Here is a 19,251-nt window from a genome sequence, read left to right as displayed (position 1 = left end):
AAGAAAAAAACATCTAACGAATATTTAATGCAAATTCCACCCTGGAATATGGGTCCTAAATCTTTGTTTGCTTTTGCACTCCCCAGATTTAACAAATGAGATTATTTTTTCGGCCAACCTGTTGACCACACATTTTCTCATCGATCTCAGCTTCCATGAAATACAAAGGTGTTAGATAACAGCATGAACTGCGTAGTGGTGATGCGAGGGCCATGTGTGGATGATCTCTTTCCCAGATATGAATAACTAGCCTGTGGATAATACAGCGTAACGTGATAGCTGAAGGTATCATTATGAATACGAGGCTCTATAGGTGGTGACCGCCTTAAAGCTGTCGCCATGATAACGGTAGTCGTTGTCAGCCACCTCGACTACTTATCGTACCTGCTGGGTCCGTGTCTTCGAACGACGCTGGGACCTCACCTATGCGCGGTAGACCAGTCCAATGACAAGCGATGGCCCCTCATACTCGTATGTCTACTCGTTTTCACCCATCGCGAATAATTGTTGTAACTGCTAGGCCGTCGTCTATGTGAAACGCTGATTGTGAGAGCGCACCTATACACAGTAACAATCCAATGGCTGATGACGGTCTTTCCTACCATTAACTGTACGCGATGCCGCTTACCTTTGCTACCCATGGTGAACACCAGGCCAGTTTGCATGCGGGCCGGTAAAAATAAGGCCTCAAACATACGTGAGAGCCTAATCTGACGGGCTTTTATACTCATGGCTGTACTCGATATCGCTTTACTTGGCTATTTATCGTACCTGCTAGGTACGTGCCCGCGGGTGGTGTTGAGTAACTGGTAACCTAATCCATCCTCATACTCCTGACTGTACGCGACTTCGCCAGTCTAGGTTACTTTTTGGAACTTCTAGGCCAGTGCTTGTATGCGACGCTGATTATTAAGCCTCAACTAGGGGCGGTGTCCTAATCTAACTGCCAAAGATGTCCTGTCATACCGATAACTGTGTGCGCTCCCGCTTCTCTGCTACCTACAGTAAACACAATGTCAGCATCTATGCGAGCCGATAAAAATGAAGCCCCAGATATGCGTGATATCCTAATCTCATGGCCAACGACAGCCCGTCATATTCGTAACTGTAATTTATATCGCCTACCCTGGCGACTCATCGTAATTGCTAGGCCTGTGTCTATATGCAACGCTGAGCCAGTAAGATGGCCAAACGTGATGCGAACCAACCGTCAGAAATAATGATGATGATCTAGCCGAGACCGCAAGGACACATTCTTCAGTAGCATTCCCCGTTGCACAACCGAAAAATCGCTGTCTAAATGTTACCCTACGGATTTTTACTGACACCGACGAACGCAAGCTCTGGTTCTGAGACAACCGTTGTGAAACACATGGAAACGGCTAGCTTCCGCTTCTCAAACAGGCCAGGTCTCACAGCCATACAACGGAACAGCCCGTGCTGCTGCCTAATACACACGTTACCTGATATTCACGGATATGTCGCCTTTACGCCATAGGTGTTTGAAATTAGCAAACGTGAGCCGAGTATTGCAGGTTCGCGCATTGACCTCACCTGTCACACCACAATCAAAACTAATACAACTTGGAATGCATATAAAACGCCGCACCATATCACCTCCACAATGGGATCGGAAAAACACCTGCCATCTTATATAGCCTTTGTTCTACCTCTGAGGGTTTCCTCGACCAGCCAAAATAACCCCCTCCACACAGAACTGTATATCTCAGCCCAGTCACCTCAAAAATGAATTCCGTTGCGCAGCTGTCCAGAAACCGGAATATTTCAGTGCAACGATAGCATGGCACTGCTATACCCAGTTTAACAGCGCACCCGCAACTATGCCCTTCCTTCTCTTGACTGCACCATACCGCCCACCTGTTCCATTACATGCAACTACGGACAACCTTAAGCTACATTGACTGTAATCTTACGACCATGCATGAGGGTACGCCACTCACCTGTTGGAATGAATATCGTTATGATACCACCACACTTTGTGGGTACAAAGTGCACACCAAAGGACAACATCGTTATGATCATCATTGACAAAAGAACAAAATATGCCAAGAGACTCACCAAACGCACGTGATATGACGCTGCAGACGCAATTAGTTTCAAAAAGCTCCGCACTGTTTTAGGCTGCAACAGCTCCATTCTGAGATCAACTCATTGTACAAGCAAGCAACAACACCAGATATCCCTGATCTAATATCTCTGCAAGCTCTGAGCTACCTTAGTTCCGGACGCTCTAGCTAATCCAGGTCCCTCATAATCACATATGCCAACTCCAGTCCGCATCGACCGCATAACTGAATACCGATTACCACTTTCGAACAAACGTGGTGTCGTATCAATAAAGCAGCCAGGAATTGTGACTTTTGATTGCTATTTCATGCGGCATTCTGGCTCACATCAAAGTGCTTTCTAGCAGACCTTTTGAACTTTTTCTTATCCTGAGTCCCCAATATAGACACGGCTGTCTTATTACCTCGCTTAAATGCCGGAAATTAATCAAGGTGAACTCTCGATGGACCCAAGAATATCCCAGATACAATGAAAACCTTAAATGGCCCATACAAGCTGTTCAGGTACGGGGTTGTCCACAGACCCAAGTACAGCGTAGCGATAACGGTACCGCGACTACCATACCCAGTTTGATGGCTTGTCTGTAGTTCACTATAGCCCTGAAACTTCCCAGACGAGCGTGTTACCTACAAGACCATTTAGTTTATACAAGGACTTAAAAGCGGTGGCCATCTTATTGTGCTGTCTGCTTGTCCCGCCCACAAACCCAACAGTTCACCCGATGACACGGTATATCGGGGGAGCTCAAAATTTCCCTTAGGCCAGATATCACGTATGCTGACCATTATAAAAAAACAAAAACCTACCACCTGTGACGAATTCCCTGGCTCCGGTGAGACGCTTGCAGCAGCCATAGAATTTTCCATACCCTGGTCGCGAATGCCCGCGACATAATAGGCGACTAAGTCGTTTTGAGATCATTTCCAAATCTGCTGTGTAAGAAAACATGCAAAGAACCGAGCATGTCTACGAAACCTCCCACCGTTTTTACACAGACAATGCTTCAAGCCACCGGAAGCCAATAAAATGTGAATTTCGTGCGCACGGTGGATTCCCAGTTTGTTTAAACAACTTGTAATAAACCTGCGCCCTCGTGGGGAGATCTTAAGGGCCAGAATAATTACCGTCAAACGCTAAAACATTTTGTTAGTTTGTCCTTTTTCGCGCCACCGTTTCAGAGAAATTTTGGGTGTGTGTCTAGGACGCGGCACTGACTGACGCAAGGAGGAAACAGCCTTTGGATCTTAGAGTAAACATCTTTGAACAACATTTTTTTCATCGCCGGTAAAATGAGCGCGGAGTAACTTTCCCTCTTTTGCTATCCACGCTATATCCCGGACCCAATGAAAACTTTTTTGGACGGATTCTAAGTCCTCACGCTGGCAACCGTGCTGCGACAATGAGAAGTTAAGCAGCAGTGCTACACTATATGTTTGTTTTTACCCCTGAGCGACAAGAACAAACTCGATCCGCGAAGCGCGGGCAACCCTAGAAACTGTGTACCAATAGGTGGGTTCGTTCGTTGCCTTCATCCCAGACATTGTACCTTGGGTGATGGAGCTCAACGGTTCTACCTTAACCTAGCTAAACGCATTTGAGCAGACCCGACACTACTACCATTACTGTAACGGTGATACTGCTGATGGGAAGGCATGCGTGTATTATGGTTCCTTCTTCACTTTGCGTCCCTTGGAAAAGGGATATCTATTGCGGAATTTGTGGAGCCGCTCCGTAGCATTGCTTGGATTTGAGCAACAGTCAATGAATAACCAGGAAAAATCAGGAAGAAGAGTTCAAGAGAAGACGGATGTGCATATATTGTAAAAAGGATTTAATGAACCAGGTGCTTCCCTGTCCAATAGTCTGTAACTGGTCACGGATTCACGGATTCACGGATTGATACGCAGGATCTAGGCTTTTGCCCATGTTTTTCGGGTCGGCTTTGTTCTTGTCGGTCAGTGGCTGTCGTTCACCTGAAGGGCATAAGTAAAATGAGGATGTAGCACTGCTCTTTATGTTCTCAGCGCGTGGCAGTATGCTTGCCAGCGCGAGGATTCACATAAACACATGTCTAATAGTGCTTTAAACTGGGTTCCAGAAGGAGCGTGGGCAACCGTCGGAGGAAGGTCATTCCACGCAGCTACTACCCGAAATGAGAATATGTGCGCTCTGAGCTTGAAAATTTTCTTACTATGTCCCCGCCATGTGTTTGTTGGGTCAACGGTAAAAAACCTGTTTGTCAAGCTTTGTTCAAACAGGGAATAAGTAAGAATTAGGTCCCCTCGGAGACAACGGTACTCTAGGGGAAAGAGATCAAGCATCGCGAGACGCGTTTCGTAGTCCACGGATTTGAGGCCGGCAACCAGGCTCGTTGCGGCTCGCTGGACACGCTGGTCAGCTGGCAGTTTTTTAAATAAATAGCTCCTCAGCGAAGGCCTTCTTCGTTCTATTTGGCGCCATGACCTGGATAAAGATGAATATCCCGTGGCCACAACCCTTCGGAGATGGAGATGTTCGGACCTTCCTGGAGGACTTTGAAGAGGTTGCGGAGGCTGCCGGACTGGAGACCGACCGGGGTAAGTTTGCGGCGCTGAGGCTGGAGGACTCCCAGGCGGAGTGAGGCTGACTATGGCACCAGCGATTGGGATTCCAGGATCCAAAAATACGCCACCCTCATCGTCGTCTTCCTCATCACCAGCGCTGCGGTAGCCACCGGTTTGGCTTCCTGCCAATGTCACAGCACAAGGTCCACACTGCGCCTACTGGTGGAGAGCCTTTGAAGATGCCATTGAGATGTAAGCGAACCGAGATCCTCCTCAGCAGATGCGGCACGGTCATCTACTAACTCTACTTGGTCGGTGCCACAACCACCAAACTTTGGTTTCTCTCTTCGTACCCACTGACGTAATTAACCAATCACTTTGCTCCATTCCTTATGTCGGTTCGCTTGGTCGGTGCCACAACCACCAAACTTTGGTTTCTCTCTTCGTACCCACTGAACGTAATTAACCAATCACTTTGCTCCATTCCTTATATATGTCGGTTCGGGATCCATTGGTGTCTCTGCGTCAGTACCATAACGTTGCTCGGATGGTGCGACCAGGTTTACCGATTTTGTTGGTGTTACTGTTGACAGTTGGGGTGCTCTCGGGAGACCCATCTTGCGGCCTTCACTGTACAGAATCTTGTTGTGAAATATCCAAAGGAGATTTCCAGTGCTGTCCTTTCGTTAATGTAAGTTATAGTTAGGTTTCGACGAAGGATGTACACAGGGTGTTTGTTGTACAGATGGAAGATCTTGCTGCCCTCAAGGGAGCACGTGTGATCCTGATGGCTTATCATGTTCCTTCCAAACTGGTGCACGTGTATCAAGGAAGAATTTAATGAGGAAGGTATGCTTTACTATTTTTGTTTACTCCTTGCCCGTTCGACTACGCAACATTTCTGTCGCATCTAGCAGGCTCCATTCTTAATTGTTGCACTAGTTTATCATGACTTCTACGATGTCTGATAAGATTGCCCAGTTCTTACACGCGATTCCGCAGCTTTGGAAATCAAAACCTGGACCCATGTAGACGAGGTTGTTTATTGGGTTTGAGTGGCGGGGCTAAAGCAGCGTACGATGATGATCTTTCAGCTGCAACACTTACGGTGCACCCACAGGGAGCACGAGGGCTTTTGTACTGCAAGGTTGCCCAAACCTAGACAGGGGAAGTCGAGAGGCGGAGGTCGGGTTCGAACAACGGACCTTCCGGTCAGTAAATTCGCGCTCTAACCACTGAGCCAAGTCAACTGAGTCGCATGTAAACGAAAGTAATACATAAAAACGAAGCACCTTATAAGGATGTTAAAATAACGATTGGATAAACGCACATAACGCAAGGATTTAGCAGTCAACTTTGATGAAAAGGACAATACACAAGGCTCCGTTCATCAAAGATTGAAGTAACTGCACCACCTTTGTCACATGGGCGGCAACAAAAATATCCACATTCTCTTACCTTTATATTTCCAAACATACTGTAGCTAGTTGCACTCATTCACTTCAGGAGAGGACGAAGAAAAAGTTCATCCTGCTAATAAAATGAGGTGTTAATCAAAACTGCCGCATTGAACAACCTCACAAAAGGTCTGAACTCGAACTGAGTTCAGGAGATTGAGTAGCTCCGAGCACACTTTAGAGTTGGTGGTTGCGTCTTAGCCAGCGAGGTTAGCCACTTGGTCGAAATATGTGCACCTGCGAAATGCAAAGCCGTTTCAGAACGTGCATCCTTTGAGCATACCCACTGAAACTCAAGGGAGCACTGGAGGTTGTGGAGAATCCTACGGCTCGCAGTAGTTGTGTTAGCTCTAACGGAAGTTCGTCTGATGTAGTCAGTGCACGAATCGCAGAGGACAATCATGTGCGCTGATTTGCCGTGTGGTACCCTTTGGACACGGTGGATTGTGAAGATGTGATCCACATAGGCCCTTCCAGGCGGGAATTTCACTTGCTGTTTCCGGCCTGTCTTTACACGCCCTCTTAAGAGGACGTAACTTAAGCAACGAAATAGTCGCTTATATCAAGCTAATTCCTTTGTGACTCATGCTCACTTCGCACACCCTTTTTGAAAATGGATACAACTGTCGATTCACTCCACTTGTCGGGACAGTCTCTTTGGTGGCAACTAAGTTAGGAAATCGTCAGTTGTGTAAATTGCTTTCATCTTTGCACAGAACAGTGAGAGTTCGTCCCGGAGCAGCAGCTCGGTGACGCTTGAGGGACAAAAGGTATTCGCTTATCTCCAAAGCCGTCAGGGGTACCAGGCTCACTGTCCAGGGCTGTATTGTGCTTGGGAATCCAGCCGGGTTAATTCATATGGCCAGTTGAATTGTTCCTGGGGATGCTCAACCCGACGACTCACGTGCTCTTCATTTTTGGGGATAAGCAATCCATTTTTATCGATCATTGTATTGCTCGCCAGAGCCCTCTGTGGGCCTGTGGCACGTTTCACCTGAAACAGTTTACGTGCAATTCCAGAGCTTTCTACCTCCTTTATCTCTCCAACTTTCTGGACCTGCCGAGCCTGTCGGTCCGCGCAGATGCTATTTCTCGCCCGAATTCTGACAGTTGTTTAGGTGGCCGAAGTGGTTAGAGCGCGAGTTTACCGATCGGGAAGTCCGTGGTTCGAACTCGACTTCCCTTGTCCAGGCTTGGGCAACCTGGCAGTATCCCAGCCCCCGTGCAACCTTCGGGTGGCATGGCAGTCAGGCACCGAAAGAGTGCTACAGCTGAACGATTGTACTCAATCAGGAGGAATACTTGTCTGAGCTTCGGGAAGTTTTAGTATTGCCGCCTAACTATCTCCATCGTGGAGATAGTTGTTCGAGCTATTCCCCATATCCTCATAGCTCTCCTGACATCCTCTGGACATAGAGCCGCACGGAGGGAAACAACCTCTACCTTAGTTAAACATGACAGACATAAAGACCATTTTCATCCATGGAGTTTCTGAGCCAAAAACCAAACGACTGTCAGTTGTGTACATAATTGTACTTAATGGAATAATAATAATGTTGAAATAATCTTTCAGCTGCAACACCATTTCGGTGCCCAGCTGCCATGTCACTCGAATGAAGTATGAAGGCGGAGATACTATTAGGTTGCTCAAGCCTAGACAGGGCCAGGTAAGGTGCTAAGGTTAGGTTCCAACCACGGACCTTGCCGTCAATAAGCTCGTGTCTTAACCAGTGACCTATTTCAACCTCATTCCGAGCTCGAAAACCTACGGTTACACCTTTGCGTGATGCGTGGACCCACGGAAACCAGTGACATCTTTCACAGCATTCAGAAAGGAGCTCGAGATGGTTCAATGGTTATAGCGCGACCTTACCGGAAGATTCGCGTTTCGAACTCAACCTCTGCATCTCGACTGCTTCTGTCTAGATTGGGCAACCTGGCAGTAGCAGCATTTGTGCTTCTTTTTAGAAGTATGGTAGCTAGGCGCTAGAAGGGTGTTGCAGCTGACCAATTATTTTATTGTTTTTATTCAGGAAAGCCCCTGCTAGGTATCTGCTGTGCATTTCGTCACTTGGGTGTTCGAGCCAACACCTTCCGGTCCACATCCTCGAGGTCAGCTAATCCTAAATGGTAATTCCAGTGCAGTGGATTCACGGGATGGGGCTGACGCAGGAAGCTCGCCTTTGCCCTCACCAACCTCGACGCGTTCGTGAATATAATCTGCGCCCTCTGTTCCCTTACTTCTGGCCTTGTAAGAGTTTACAAGGAACTGTTCAGAAGTCTTCGTAGTAGTGGGCTTCTGCAGGGCTGCGCTCTCCATTTCTGTTCATTTTTTCGTCGATATCATCATGGAATGTGCAATTCAAGGAACCAAGGGCACTGATAATGCATCGTCATCATCATCATCGTCATCATCATCGTCATCATCGACAGCATGACATCAGTGTTCAACACCGATGCTTTACTGATAATGAACTTCCATCTAAGGAAAGACCAGCAGGTTTGCCTCACGTGGACGGTATTGTTTTGTCACCTGGTGACCATCAGCCTGCACATTCTCTTCTAAATGAAATTTCGGATATGATCTCTTACATTGTGCAAGAATTTTGAGCCCCCTGTGTCCTTAAACTATCATCATCATCATCATCATCATCATCATCATCATCGTCATCATCATCGTCATCATCGACAGCATGACATCAGTGTTCAACACCGATGCTTTACTGATAATGAACTTCCATCTAAGGAAAGACCAGCAGGTTTGCCTCATGTGGACGGTATTGTTTTGTCACCTGGTGACCATCAGCCTGCACATTCTCTTCTAAATGAAATTTCGGATATGATCTCTTACATTGTGCAAGAATTTTGAGCCCCCTGTGTCCTTAAACTTCAGAAAAAGAAAACTGTTTTATGACTGGTTCGCTTATCTGCACGGCTGCATAAGCTAGAGTTTCGTGACAGGAATCGGTGCACGCATTACTAAGACATTTTTGAGCTTGACTCGGTTTTGACGTCAGTCAAGCTTAAGGGTTGTGCGTACATGGCAACCGTAATAAAGGCCTTAATTGATAGTTGTGAAACTTGGCCCTTCTGATCCAAAAACCTAAAACACTCTACTGTTGCAGCTGGAGTCAGCTAGCCCCAACTTCTCGATGAAATGGTATGTAAGTGAGTTCGGGGTCATGAATCAGAATCACCAGAGCAGTAAGTTAAAGTAGTCGTGACGCGTGCCACATGTTCTACTGCCGTCTAATAAAAAGGATCAGCCACCAAAACAGTTCCTTATTATGTACTTCGAACTTCTGTTGGTGAAAGGCTCGCGGGAAAGATGTCATAACTTGGCAACGCGAAACGAGGGCGGTTACTTCGAAACCGAGTAGGATCTTCGGGCCTTCCTGCTTAGGGCGACGATCCCCACTTCCTATTAGGACCACCTAGCAAACTTTTATTTATCCTCGCAGGATGGGCTTATGTTGAGTGAGGTTCGCAAAGTACGTTGGTTGAATCTCACTTATGGTGCGATGTTCAAATGCGTGTATCTCCTTTCTGATCCCAGATGTAGGTGCTTTGTTCGCAATCGTTTGCCATAGGACCATACGTTTTCTTTCCCTCCCTTTCCGTTCATCATTAGAACATTCTTTTTATCAATTATTTGGCAGTTCAACACTGATTCACTAACTGTATCCGGCTGTGTATGTTGACGATGAACCTGGACGTCGAAAATGACCGGAAAGTCCGTGGTTCGAACCCGACCTCTGACTCTCGACTTCCGCTGTCTAGGCTTAGGCAACCTGGCAGTATCCCAGCCCTCGTGCAACCTTCTGGTGGCACGGCAGCTAGGCACCGAAAGGGTGCTACAGCTGAACAATTCGCGTAGATTCCTCTCGGCCGTTGTGACACGCGACAGTTTCTCTGAACAGAGCACATCAAGTTGACGCGTTATGATCCTAATGGCAGTTTTTTTTACTTGAAATGTGAAAAGTATTTGCTGTACAATCCTGTTTGCTTTTGAGATCTTACTGGTTCTTTTCGTTTGCTACTTAGGATGACGGTTTTGGTCAGTTAGACCTCAACAAGCCTGATGTAGGCACACCGACTTTGTGTCCCGATAAAAAGTATACTTGCCCAAATAATTCCACGTGTTGCTCTTTGGACAATGGATCTTGGGGATGCTGTGACCTTCCAAATGTAAGTTTCTGTCAGAGGTTTGCTTCATTCTTTGCCTGTATGTCTCGGATGTTGTTTTTTGGGATAAATGCAAACTTGAGCCCCATTTTCCAAGTTTTCAAGTCTTCCAAATCTTCATGTGTTTTACTATAGGACTGTGAAGTTAGAGCCCAGGACATGATTCTATGTAACAAACACTCAGAAAAAGTTCATCTCAAGGTACGGTTGGTACATCTTCATCAGACTGATTCAAACCCATCGTATTCGTCTGGCTTCCTGAGCAAAATCCCTTCCAGGGGACAAGTATTCAACCAACAGTCGCTGAAGTGATGCAATTTCCTGAAATATATATATATATATATGTATATACTCCAAAGGTGGCTTAAAACTATGCAGATTACTCACGGGCTGTCCTCAAGTCAACCGGAAGACCGAACCCAAAGGGTCACTTCGTTTGGAATTTTTTAGAAAGGAGGGTTTGCTTCTGTATATATTCATCCATTGAAGACTTACAATATATCAGCAAAGCAAGAGAGTTGTTTAATACGCGACAATATTTCTGTTTAGTAAGGCACCGCTTAGTACAAATGCTAAATGCGATCAAACGTAATAACAGTGACTCACGGCAAGACAAACGTGGGGGTAGGAAATTCTGTATGTTATTCGAGACAAAGGTAGTCTAACACTGATAGTTGTGGGAGTTATGGCTATTTTCAGACGAGAGACTAGCAGTGAATCAGTTCAGCTGGGTGACTTGGACAAATCTCTTCTGTCCAAAAAGTTCGGACATGTGGAGTCGAATGGCAGTTACCTGATTGCGCGATATGATTTTTTTAGCATCTGGCACACGATTCGATATCCGGTGTCCCGATCAAAGATTAGCCTCGTGTTGATTAAATGGACCGGAGCAGAGTCCGTATTTTGCATGTACCCATTTATTTCCAGCGTTTTCTAGTTCACAGAGACCCACATCACTGGCACCCCATGCACACGTGGATACATTAACAACCATCGATGATGTCAGCACTGACAGTTTGTTTCCATTTTGTGGACATAGAAGAGGTGAACTTGAGATGAAGCACCGAAATTTAGCCGGGTTGAACGTGGATCTTACCGCTTCGGAGTGACGTCCTTTATAGAGTTTCTAGTAGCATCCATTCGCGTTCCGTTGCGCCATCTGAACATATTTTTGGTACACTTGAAGCCAAACAGCGGACGAGGTTTCTTCTGAGCTCGAGATAGCTCAATGGTTGAGGCGCGAACCTACTGACAATACAAAAGATGTCTACCTATCTATGCTACGAATTTCATCCATCGTTCTCATGTTTATCCGTGCAGACGTCAGCCAGTAATGGTCCTGTTCTTTTGGGGATAATTCGTCATTTAAACTTATCTGTTGGTACGTCTAACGCTACGTTTGCAGCTACAATACGTGTGCATAGGTAGGTAGCAGTTTCCAGCGGAGCTACCTTTGTGAATAAGGAGACTGTTGTGAGCGAAAGGATGATTCTGTGGTTGAAATCACTCTGCCTTATAAGGTCCACAAATTCAAATGTGTCATACAGGTAGTAGTGAACTGTTTTTTTCTCGGATAGGCCGGTAAACTGCAGCGCTTTTGGGAGACATAGCAAATTCAACCGCAACTATGGAAATCCACCGGGAAAGAATATAACCAGACAATTGTCCACTTCTCTGCATCAATCATGGGTGTATTAGGTTGATACCATTTTTCACCGTGTTGTTTGCAGTTCGTCCTGCTGGTTTTTAACCACAAATGAATTCATCTTCATCCGTATCAGGGATCAATGTATTTTCCAGTGAATTGGTTGTCATCGCAAGCTGATGGATAATTGTACTCTCCAACTGTAGGCGCCACAAATGTCACACCAGCAGAGCAGCGGTGTGTCTTCAAACTATAATTTCTCCCCCAAATTAGAGGCCTCTGAAAGAGTATGAGAAAGGGGGAGTGCTATTGGATTGCTACAGAACACCCCCCTTCTGTTTCAGCTGATTAGCGCAACTGGCCAAAAAGGACGATTAACAGCGAAACAGTTTGCGGGAAAGATGAAATACCAATGCATCCCCGTGACCGAATATATCAAAGAAAGATTCCACCAAGTTTCCTCTACACAAGCCCTGCAGTTTGTGTATGTGCAGTTCACGGTTGTACGTGGGCTGCGATACTGCCAGGGCGCCCACACCTAGACAGGAGGACGATTAGGGTCATCAACCAAAGCCCTTGGCTCAAAAGCCTAACCGCAAGGCAGCGGTGTTCGCCTGGAAATGCAAGTACATTACCATTTTTTTACGGAACACGTCGCCATACATGTTCGGCAGTGAAGCATCAGTGGCAACACTGATGTTGTTGTCTTTGGTGATGATGACACAAGCTCTGAAAGAACCAGTGGACATGTATGGACCTCTAATTATGGATTCAGTATGCGGAATATCACACTTAGCTGACCTCAATCAAAGCGTTTATTCGTTGCACGAAGCACTGCACAAACTTGGTCGTTCGGAAGATTGTTTACGATTTCTATCACGTACGGAGTCACGTGCTGTTGGCACATGTTTGACTTTCCAGCTTCCGTTCTTCCACCGATCGAATCAGATCAGACTTAGATTCCGAGATTAAAATATCCCCGATTCCATTCTAATTTTTGAATTCAGCGAGTATTGTGGTTCACCCGGCTCTTCTACGGATGTAGTCGACTAGTTGTTTGGGGGGTTGGCACAGGTTCCACGTGGAAAGAAAGAAACAAGGGACTTGCCACTTGTAGCACTTTCCTGTATCCCATGATTTGTCTCGTAAGTGTTTATGTCATCTTTCACCCTCTGGTGCTCTTCACTCTTCCAGGCTGTGTGCTGCGGTGACGGACTCCATTGTTGTCCACACGGAACCGAGTGTAACGCACAAAAAGGAGAATGTGATCCGGTCGAACAAGTTCCTCTCACAAATGAAGTTGATCCGTCCTTGCCCCTTGTATTCATGAGCAGACTGGGAATTTCTCGTACTGAGTCTGATCGCGTGGACCAGCACACATCTGTGAATGACACGGCACAGCGCTCGTGGGACGCTGTGACTAGTTCGTGGGTTCAGTGTGCAGATGAATTGCATCAGTGTCCTGATGGAACGACTTGTTGTCTCGACCTATTCGACCAGTATGCCTGCTGTCCATTTCCGAGGGTAGGATGATCAGGCTCATCTACCATCACCATATATTCGTGTAATATTAATTCCACTTATTTTTTCAGGTCAGAGTGGCACTAATTTTTCTTAGCGGTATGGATTATCTACCTCACACATTTAGATCACTCAATGTGGTTTTTAAATCAACGGAGTCAGATCCAAAGAAAGCTGTTTCCTCTGTTTAGTTGGTGTCTGTCAACGGATGCCCTCTAAGGAAACAAGGAAGCTTCCTGTGGACACCAATTATGGAATCAAAGTTAATGTAGAATAGAAGACCCCCTTGCCTGAAATCAGTGGGTTTGGGAAACCCAGGCGAGAGGTTGCCGTAGATCCTCACGGATCCACGGGAGTCAGTGTACAGCGCCTTTGGAAAACCGTTTTTCACGGAGAGCCCCCTTGCTTGATAGACGTTGTTATTGTGTTTGACAACTAGCAGAGTCGAGGCGCACGTATGTGATGTCAGGTTGGTTCTCAGATTTTCGGAAACCAGGCTGATCAACCAGAACAACTGAAGTACCGAAGGAAAGGACTCACCAAGAATGCCTTTGCAATGATACCCGAAGCTCCAAACAGGTTGAAAATCTCCGCTGGAAGCGAGCAGATTTTCAAACGCCCAAAGTCTTTGCCACACAAGCCCGGTGATATCTTAACCTGATAGCAAATTATTACGGATAATATCTTTTTTTTTACCTACGACTGTCCGAACGGACGCTTCAACCATAAAACAAAGCTTGCTGAGTTGCTTCCCAAGTTATGTCACAGGTGAAGTTAACCTATTTGATCGCTATGTGTTGCCAAAACTATAGAAACTACTGGGAATGATATTATTAAGCCGGAAGCTGCATGCTGCCGGCATACTTTGTATACAATGAAGATAGGGTAGTTTTGATTGAAGCACCAATGGCTGTACAGTTGTTCGATTTACCGATAACACGTGATGGTCCCACATCAACGATTGGGTTTTCGCTACAATTTATGGTGTGCCAGCTGTGACTAACGAGTGACAAGTTCGAACGATTTTCAGATTGGAGTGCACTAATAAATCGTAAATCTGGTGCATTCTACCAATGTTTTTCATATGTGCAGCATCTTCGTCCATTTCCGCTTGATGGGTATATGGTGAACCCAGCTCAGATCGAAGGTTTCGTCACTGCCCAATGCAGTTGATCTAGATAAGACAAATTTCGTGTGTTTTGTTATACTACCTACTGGGAAGACCAATCGTCAGAGTCCTTTTTTACTGACTCTGCTTGGTTTGTATATTCGAGACTCTTCTCCATGTTTGTATGACCCACCAACGCCCATGACTGGTGAATGTGACCATGCGCACAACTCCAGGTCTAAGTCATCGTGAGACGTTTTCAGTCATGTACCTTACATAACTTTATTGATGTTGATTGTTGTTGCTATTGAACAAACCACGTCACACACTGCAGCGACAAGTGCCCGATGAGTTGTGCCACATTGAAGACTGTTCTGTGCAGCACACTCAAATGGCTGGCTCCTATGTTTTCCCTTTCCAATTCCTACTATTTCGACCATTGTCATCTCAATACATTTTCCCCTGTGCAGGCAGTCTGCTGTGCTGACAAAGAACACTGCTGTCCGGAAAGCTACACTTGCGAAACGGAAACAGGACTATGCCGGTCCAGTTCAGCGTCTCAGCGGCTGCAGCCGGTAACCGAACAGGCTAAACCCAATGATCTGACTCTGAATGATGAACAACTTTGTCCAGACGGACATTCCAGATGTCCTTACACTCACACATGCTGCCAACTGGCTGACAAAACCTGGGGATGTTGCCCGCTCTCTGAGGTAAATGGAGAAAATATGCTTTTAGTCCACCGTGTTTGACTTCTGAAACTCTTTTTGCTTTCTCGCTGTTTAGGGTGAAGCATAGCGCTATCCCTCTAGCGAAATGTATCACGTGCTGACCGATCTGTCCAACTGTTTCTGGGAGGGGGCGAGATGGCTCAGTGGTTAGAGCGCGGATTTATTGACCAGAAGGTGCGTGGTTCGAACCGGACCTCTGTCTCTCGAATTCCCCTGTCTAGGCTTAGACATCCTGGCAGTAGCGCAGCCCTCGTGCCTCTTTCGGGTGGCATGGCAGTTAGGCACCGGAAGGGTGCTACAGCTGATCTTTCACTGGATGATGTGTTGTGATAGCGCGTAATGACCTGAATGTTTGGAGCCGTACTCAAAGAATCAAGTGATCCACAGTTCCAACCTAATTGTGCAGCACTGATTAACCCAGCTGGGTAAAACTTCGTGAAAAATTCACTTCAAGGTACGGGGTACCTATTGTGTATGATGTTTGAATAGACGATGGTCTGAAAAACGTCCCCCGATGGACGATTTTACGCTATTTACTTTGAGCTGGCGTCTATTTTCGGGTTATCTAATTACAGTACGGTGCCATAATAATAATTGATAATCGTTCAGTTGTAGCACCCTTTCAGCGCCACCAGAAAGAATCACGAGAGGTGGGGCATTGCCAGGTTGCCCAAGCCCTTAGATAGAGGAAGCCGAGGGGCAGAGCGGGTCGGGTTCGAACCACGGACCTTCCGATCAGTTGATTCGCACTCTAACTCAGTAGATTCGCCACTCAGCCATTTCCCCCCTCTATCATATCTAATACAGTATCATGCAGTGTACTTATTGTGAAACCCAGTACTGGAAGCAGAGACAATTAGGCAAATCAGAGAGCACTCAACATTCCTATGGGTCTTTCTTGGTGGTTTTCCTCCCATCTGAATGCGAGTTGACCACATTGCTTATCAGCTGTTCGTGGTCGAACGCTCGAACTACTAGCCCGAAGGTCGCGAGTTCGAGACTCCCCGGAGTTTAGTGAGATTCGCACTGCTGACGCTTCTAAACAACTGTACAGTGCTTCTCGGCTTTTCAACATAAAATTGGCTTTTCTTACAGGACGAAGTCACTTAGACATTTCCAAATCTCATTCTGTCAACACTCTTATGAGGTTTGGTGGTCATCGTCACCTTTTTGCGTGGCTGTATTTCCCTGGAAGACGGCGAGCGCTGTCTCTTACCAACCACTGACATCCGTAAATAGGTAGGCTCGTATAGACACGTTCGTTTTATTTCAAAACTACTCGTCTGCATGTGAATTTTCACCTGGGTTTCAAACAATGCATGCATACAGAGCAATAGTATGAAGCATGAGAAACATGAGAGAACTACCTTGTTGTGCAGGATTGATGGTGGATATGTGACTGATTGTTAGTTGCCTTGATTTTACAAGAGTCCAGACCGACATCAACGGTGGGGGCGAGATGGTTCAGTGGTTAGAGTGCGAATTTACTGATCGAAAGGTCCGTGGTTGGGACCTGACCTCTGCCTCTCAACTTCCCCTGTCTAGGCGTGGGCAACCTGGCAGTGTCCCAGCCCTCGCGCTTCCTTGAGGTGGCTTGGCAGTTAGGCATCGAAAGCATGTTACAGCTGAACGGTTATCTTTTTCATTTTCTATCCAAACCTAAATCAGAATAGAGTACATGGTAACTTAAAGGACAAAATTGAGTGAATCGAATTCAGGTTTGTGAGGAGGAGACAGTATACACTGTTTAAAAAAACGGAATACAACGCTGATGCAAACGGAACTCTATTATTGTATGATTTCTTAATGCTTTTCAAACGTGGTAACAGTGTTAAAAGGGATCCTATATCGATTATATGCATTGCTTCTGGCATGACTGAGCGTAGGTCGAAAAAGTTTAGCATCAGATGAGGAATGCGGTAGTGGAATTCGGTCATGACCGGTGGAGTTTCGAGAGTGGTTACCCCAAAAGTCATACAACTATTTAGGTGTGTAGAGCTTTTGACTACCTCCAACGTGTTACACACTGTATTCTGCGGGTGGGGGGAAACGTGTCATGTCGATCTGTCCCCGTTGTCACGCTATCCAAAACGCACTTTATTGGGTGGTGGTGTTAGCAGACGAAAGGCTATCATGAATAAACTTGAAGTCGACAATCGTTCTGATAAACCGAACTTGGAGATTGTCATAAGCCTAACCTTCTCGTGCATTGCTGAGTGTCGTTGGTTACGGAATCAAGGAAAAAGGGATTGAGTAATAGTACTGCACGCCACTGGACGCGGTGAGGGAGCGACAAAGCTGACCACAGACCCTGACTTTTCCTATATGGCTATGGGGCTTGGCCTGTTTGAGCAGCGGGACTGAGACGTCTTCAGGTGTTCGACAATCGTTGTCTCAAACCCGTAGCTCGCGTGGGTTGGTGTCGGCGTGTCCGTAATGAGGCGATTAGAAAGCGCATTTTCGGTTGTGTAACGGGTACTTCCATTGAAGAATGTGTCCAGCACCAGAAGCTGCGTTGGTTGGGACATGTGTTACGTATGCCGAAGCATCGTTTGCCGAAGAGAGTGCTGTTTTCCATGCCCAACTCAGAGTTGCGTAAACAGAGAGATGGCCAACCCCTTACTTGGCAGAGGAGTATGAAGGAGATCACGAAACGGTTGGGTGCTGTCTGTGCTACTCGCCTTCCAGGATGGGGACCGCATGATCTACACTGCACCTTGTTGGAGACACTACAGGATAAGGCTACCAACCGATGTCAGTGGCGTTCTTGTTGCCAGTTTCTATCCAGATTGCCTGAGGGAGTGTCTGGAGGTATAGGCACCTCGGAATGATTGAGTCCCTTCCCTGTCCAGCTTTACTCTTTTCTTTACAATAAGGCTTTCAAATAAATCATGGTTGTACGGCAGTGAAGCATCGGTGTTGAACACTGATGTCATGCTGTCGATGGTGATTATGACTTTCTCTGAGGTTTGGTAGTAAATTTAGCTCAGTGTTCTCACCTCTTAGGAGGCAATTCAATTAAATGATGCGATTCGCGGAGTCGAATGCTGCACCAACATCTACAAACACTGTGATGATCAATCTATGATCTATGTTCTCGTTCAGCAAAAGGTTAGAATTTGGCTCTCACAGCTACGGCCTGGCGAAAGCTGTCTTGGAGCAAGTTCCATACGAGCTTGGCTAGAGCCAACCTTGTTACCTATCGTACATGAACTCTTTCCAAAGACGGGAGCATGCATTGGAACGCTGATCAGAGCCGGACTTTCGCAAAAGGCTATTTATTATCAGACTCCTCAGACACAATATCCCGGAAGTTCGATAACGGATTTCCTTACCCTTCGCGTTTGTTCGAAACCGCGGTGCGTGTGTCAGAGACTGCTAGTTATGCAAGGGTAGAGTAGGTCTTCTCAGGGTTTATGTAATAAATAGCTGGTTAGCACTTTGAACTGACTGACTCTGTGAGAAGTCTTAGCTTACACCACTGGTTGTGAGTGATCCTGGCTCAGCTAAGTCTCCTGAATGCTCTTCAAAGGTGACACGTCTGGCTAATAGGCGTGGATTCGACCCAGCGGAGGCTCCGGATAGTAAGTCGCTTGGATCCTCTCTTGGTTTAGGTGGGGTTACTTCTCCGCACTCAGATATTCCGAATAAACATCGACAGCAAGACTGTCACTGGCGACTTTTAAGGACCATATTTTGGGGGCGTTCCTAAACAAATGGGAAAAGGGTCATGCGGAAGAGGGCGTGCTGAAGAATGCACAAAAAGCAAACCACAAGTGTGCAGGCGAAAAAAAACGATGGCATTTGGAACCGGAGTGTTGATTATACGGCCTCTGAGGAGAATCCGGTAAGACGCATATCGATGGATTCCACTCCAACTGAAGTGTACCACATACATCGATAGTACATCGATAAAACTAGGTCGTATTCTTCAACGATGAACCGCTTTAGGTCCACCGATAACCCTTCAAAC

At 46.3% G+C, this 19,251-nt stretch overlaps 1 protein-coding gene across 1 annotated transcript in view; it reads left to right on the top strand.

The window, feature by feature from the left end:
* Positions 1-5,124: 5,124 nt before the first annotated feature.
* T265_10096 (hypothetical protein) overlaps positions 5,125-19,251 on the top strand; it is a gene marked incomplete at both ends in the record, with an annotated part of 35,519 nt that continues 21,392 nt past the window's right edge. Inside the window, 5 exon segments of the mRNA XM_009176368.1 lie at positions 5,125-5,322; positions 5,338-5,451; positions 10,133-10,276; positions 13,113-13,442; positions 15,018-15,260. Of these exon segments, the coding sequence (XP_009174632.1) occupies positions 5,125-5,322; positions 5,338-5,451; positions 10,133-10,276; positions 13,113-13,442; positions 15,018-15,260 (1,029 nt within the window).

The sequence above is a fragment of the Opisthorchis viverrini genome (assembly GCF_000715545.1).
Source record: "Opisthorchis viverrini unplaced genomic scaffold opera_v5_330, whole genome shotgun sequence".
In the NCBI taxonomy this organism is placed as follows: Eukaryota; Metazoa; Platyhelminthes; class Trematoda; order Opisthorchiida; family Opisthorchiidae; genus Opisthorchis; species Opisthorchis viverrini.
Note: the sequence above shows the minus strand (reverse complement) of the source record. Positions and strands in the feature narration are given on the sequence as shown.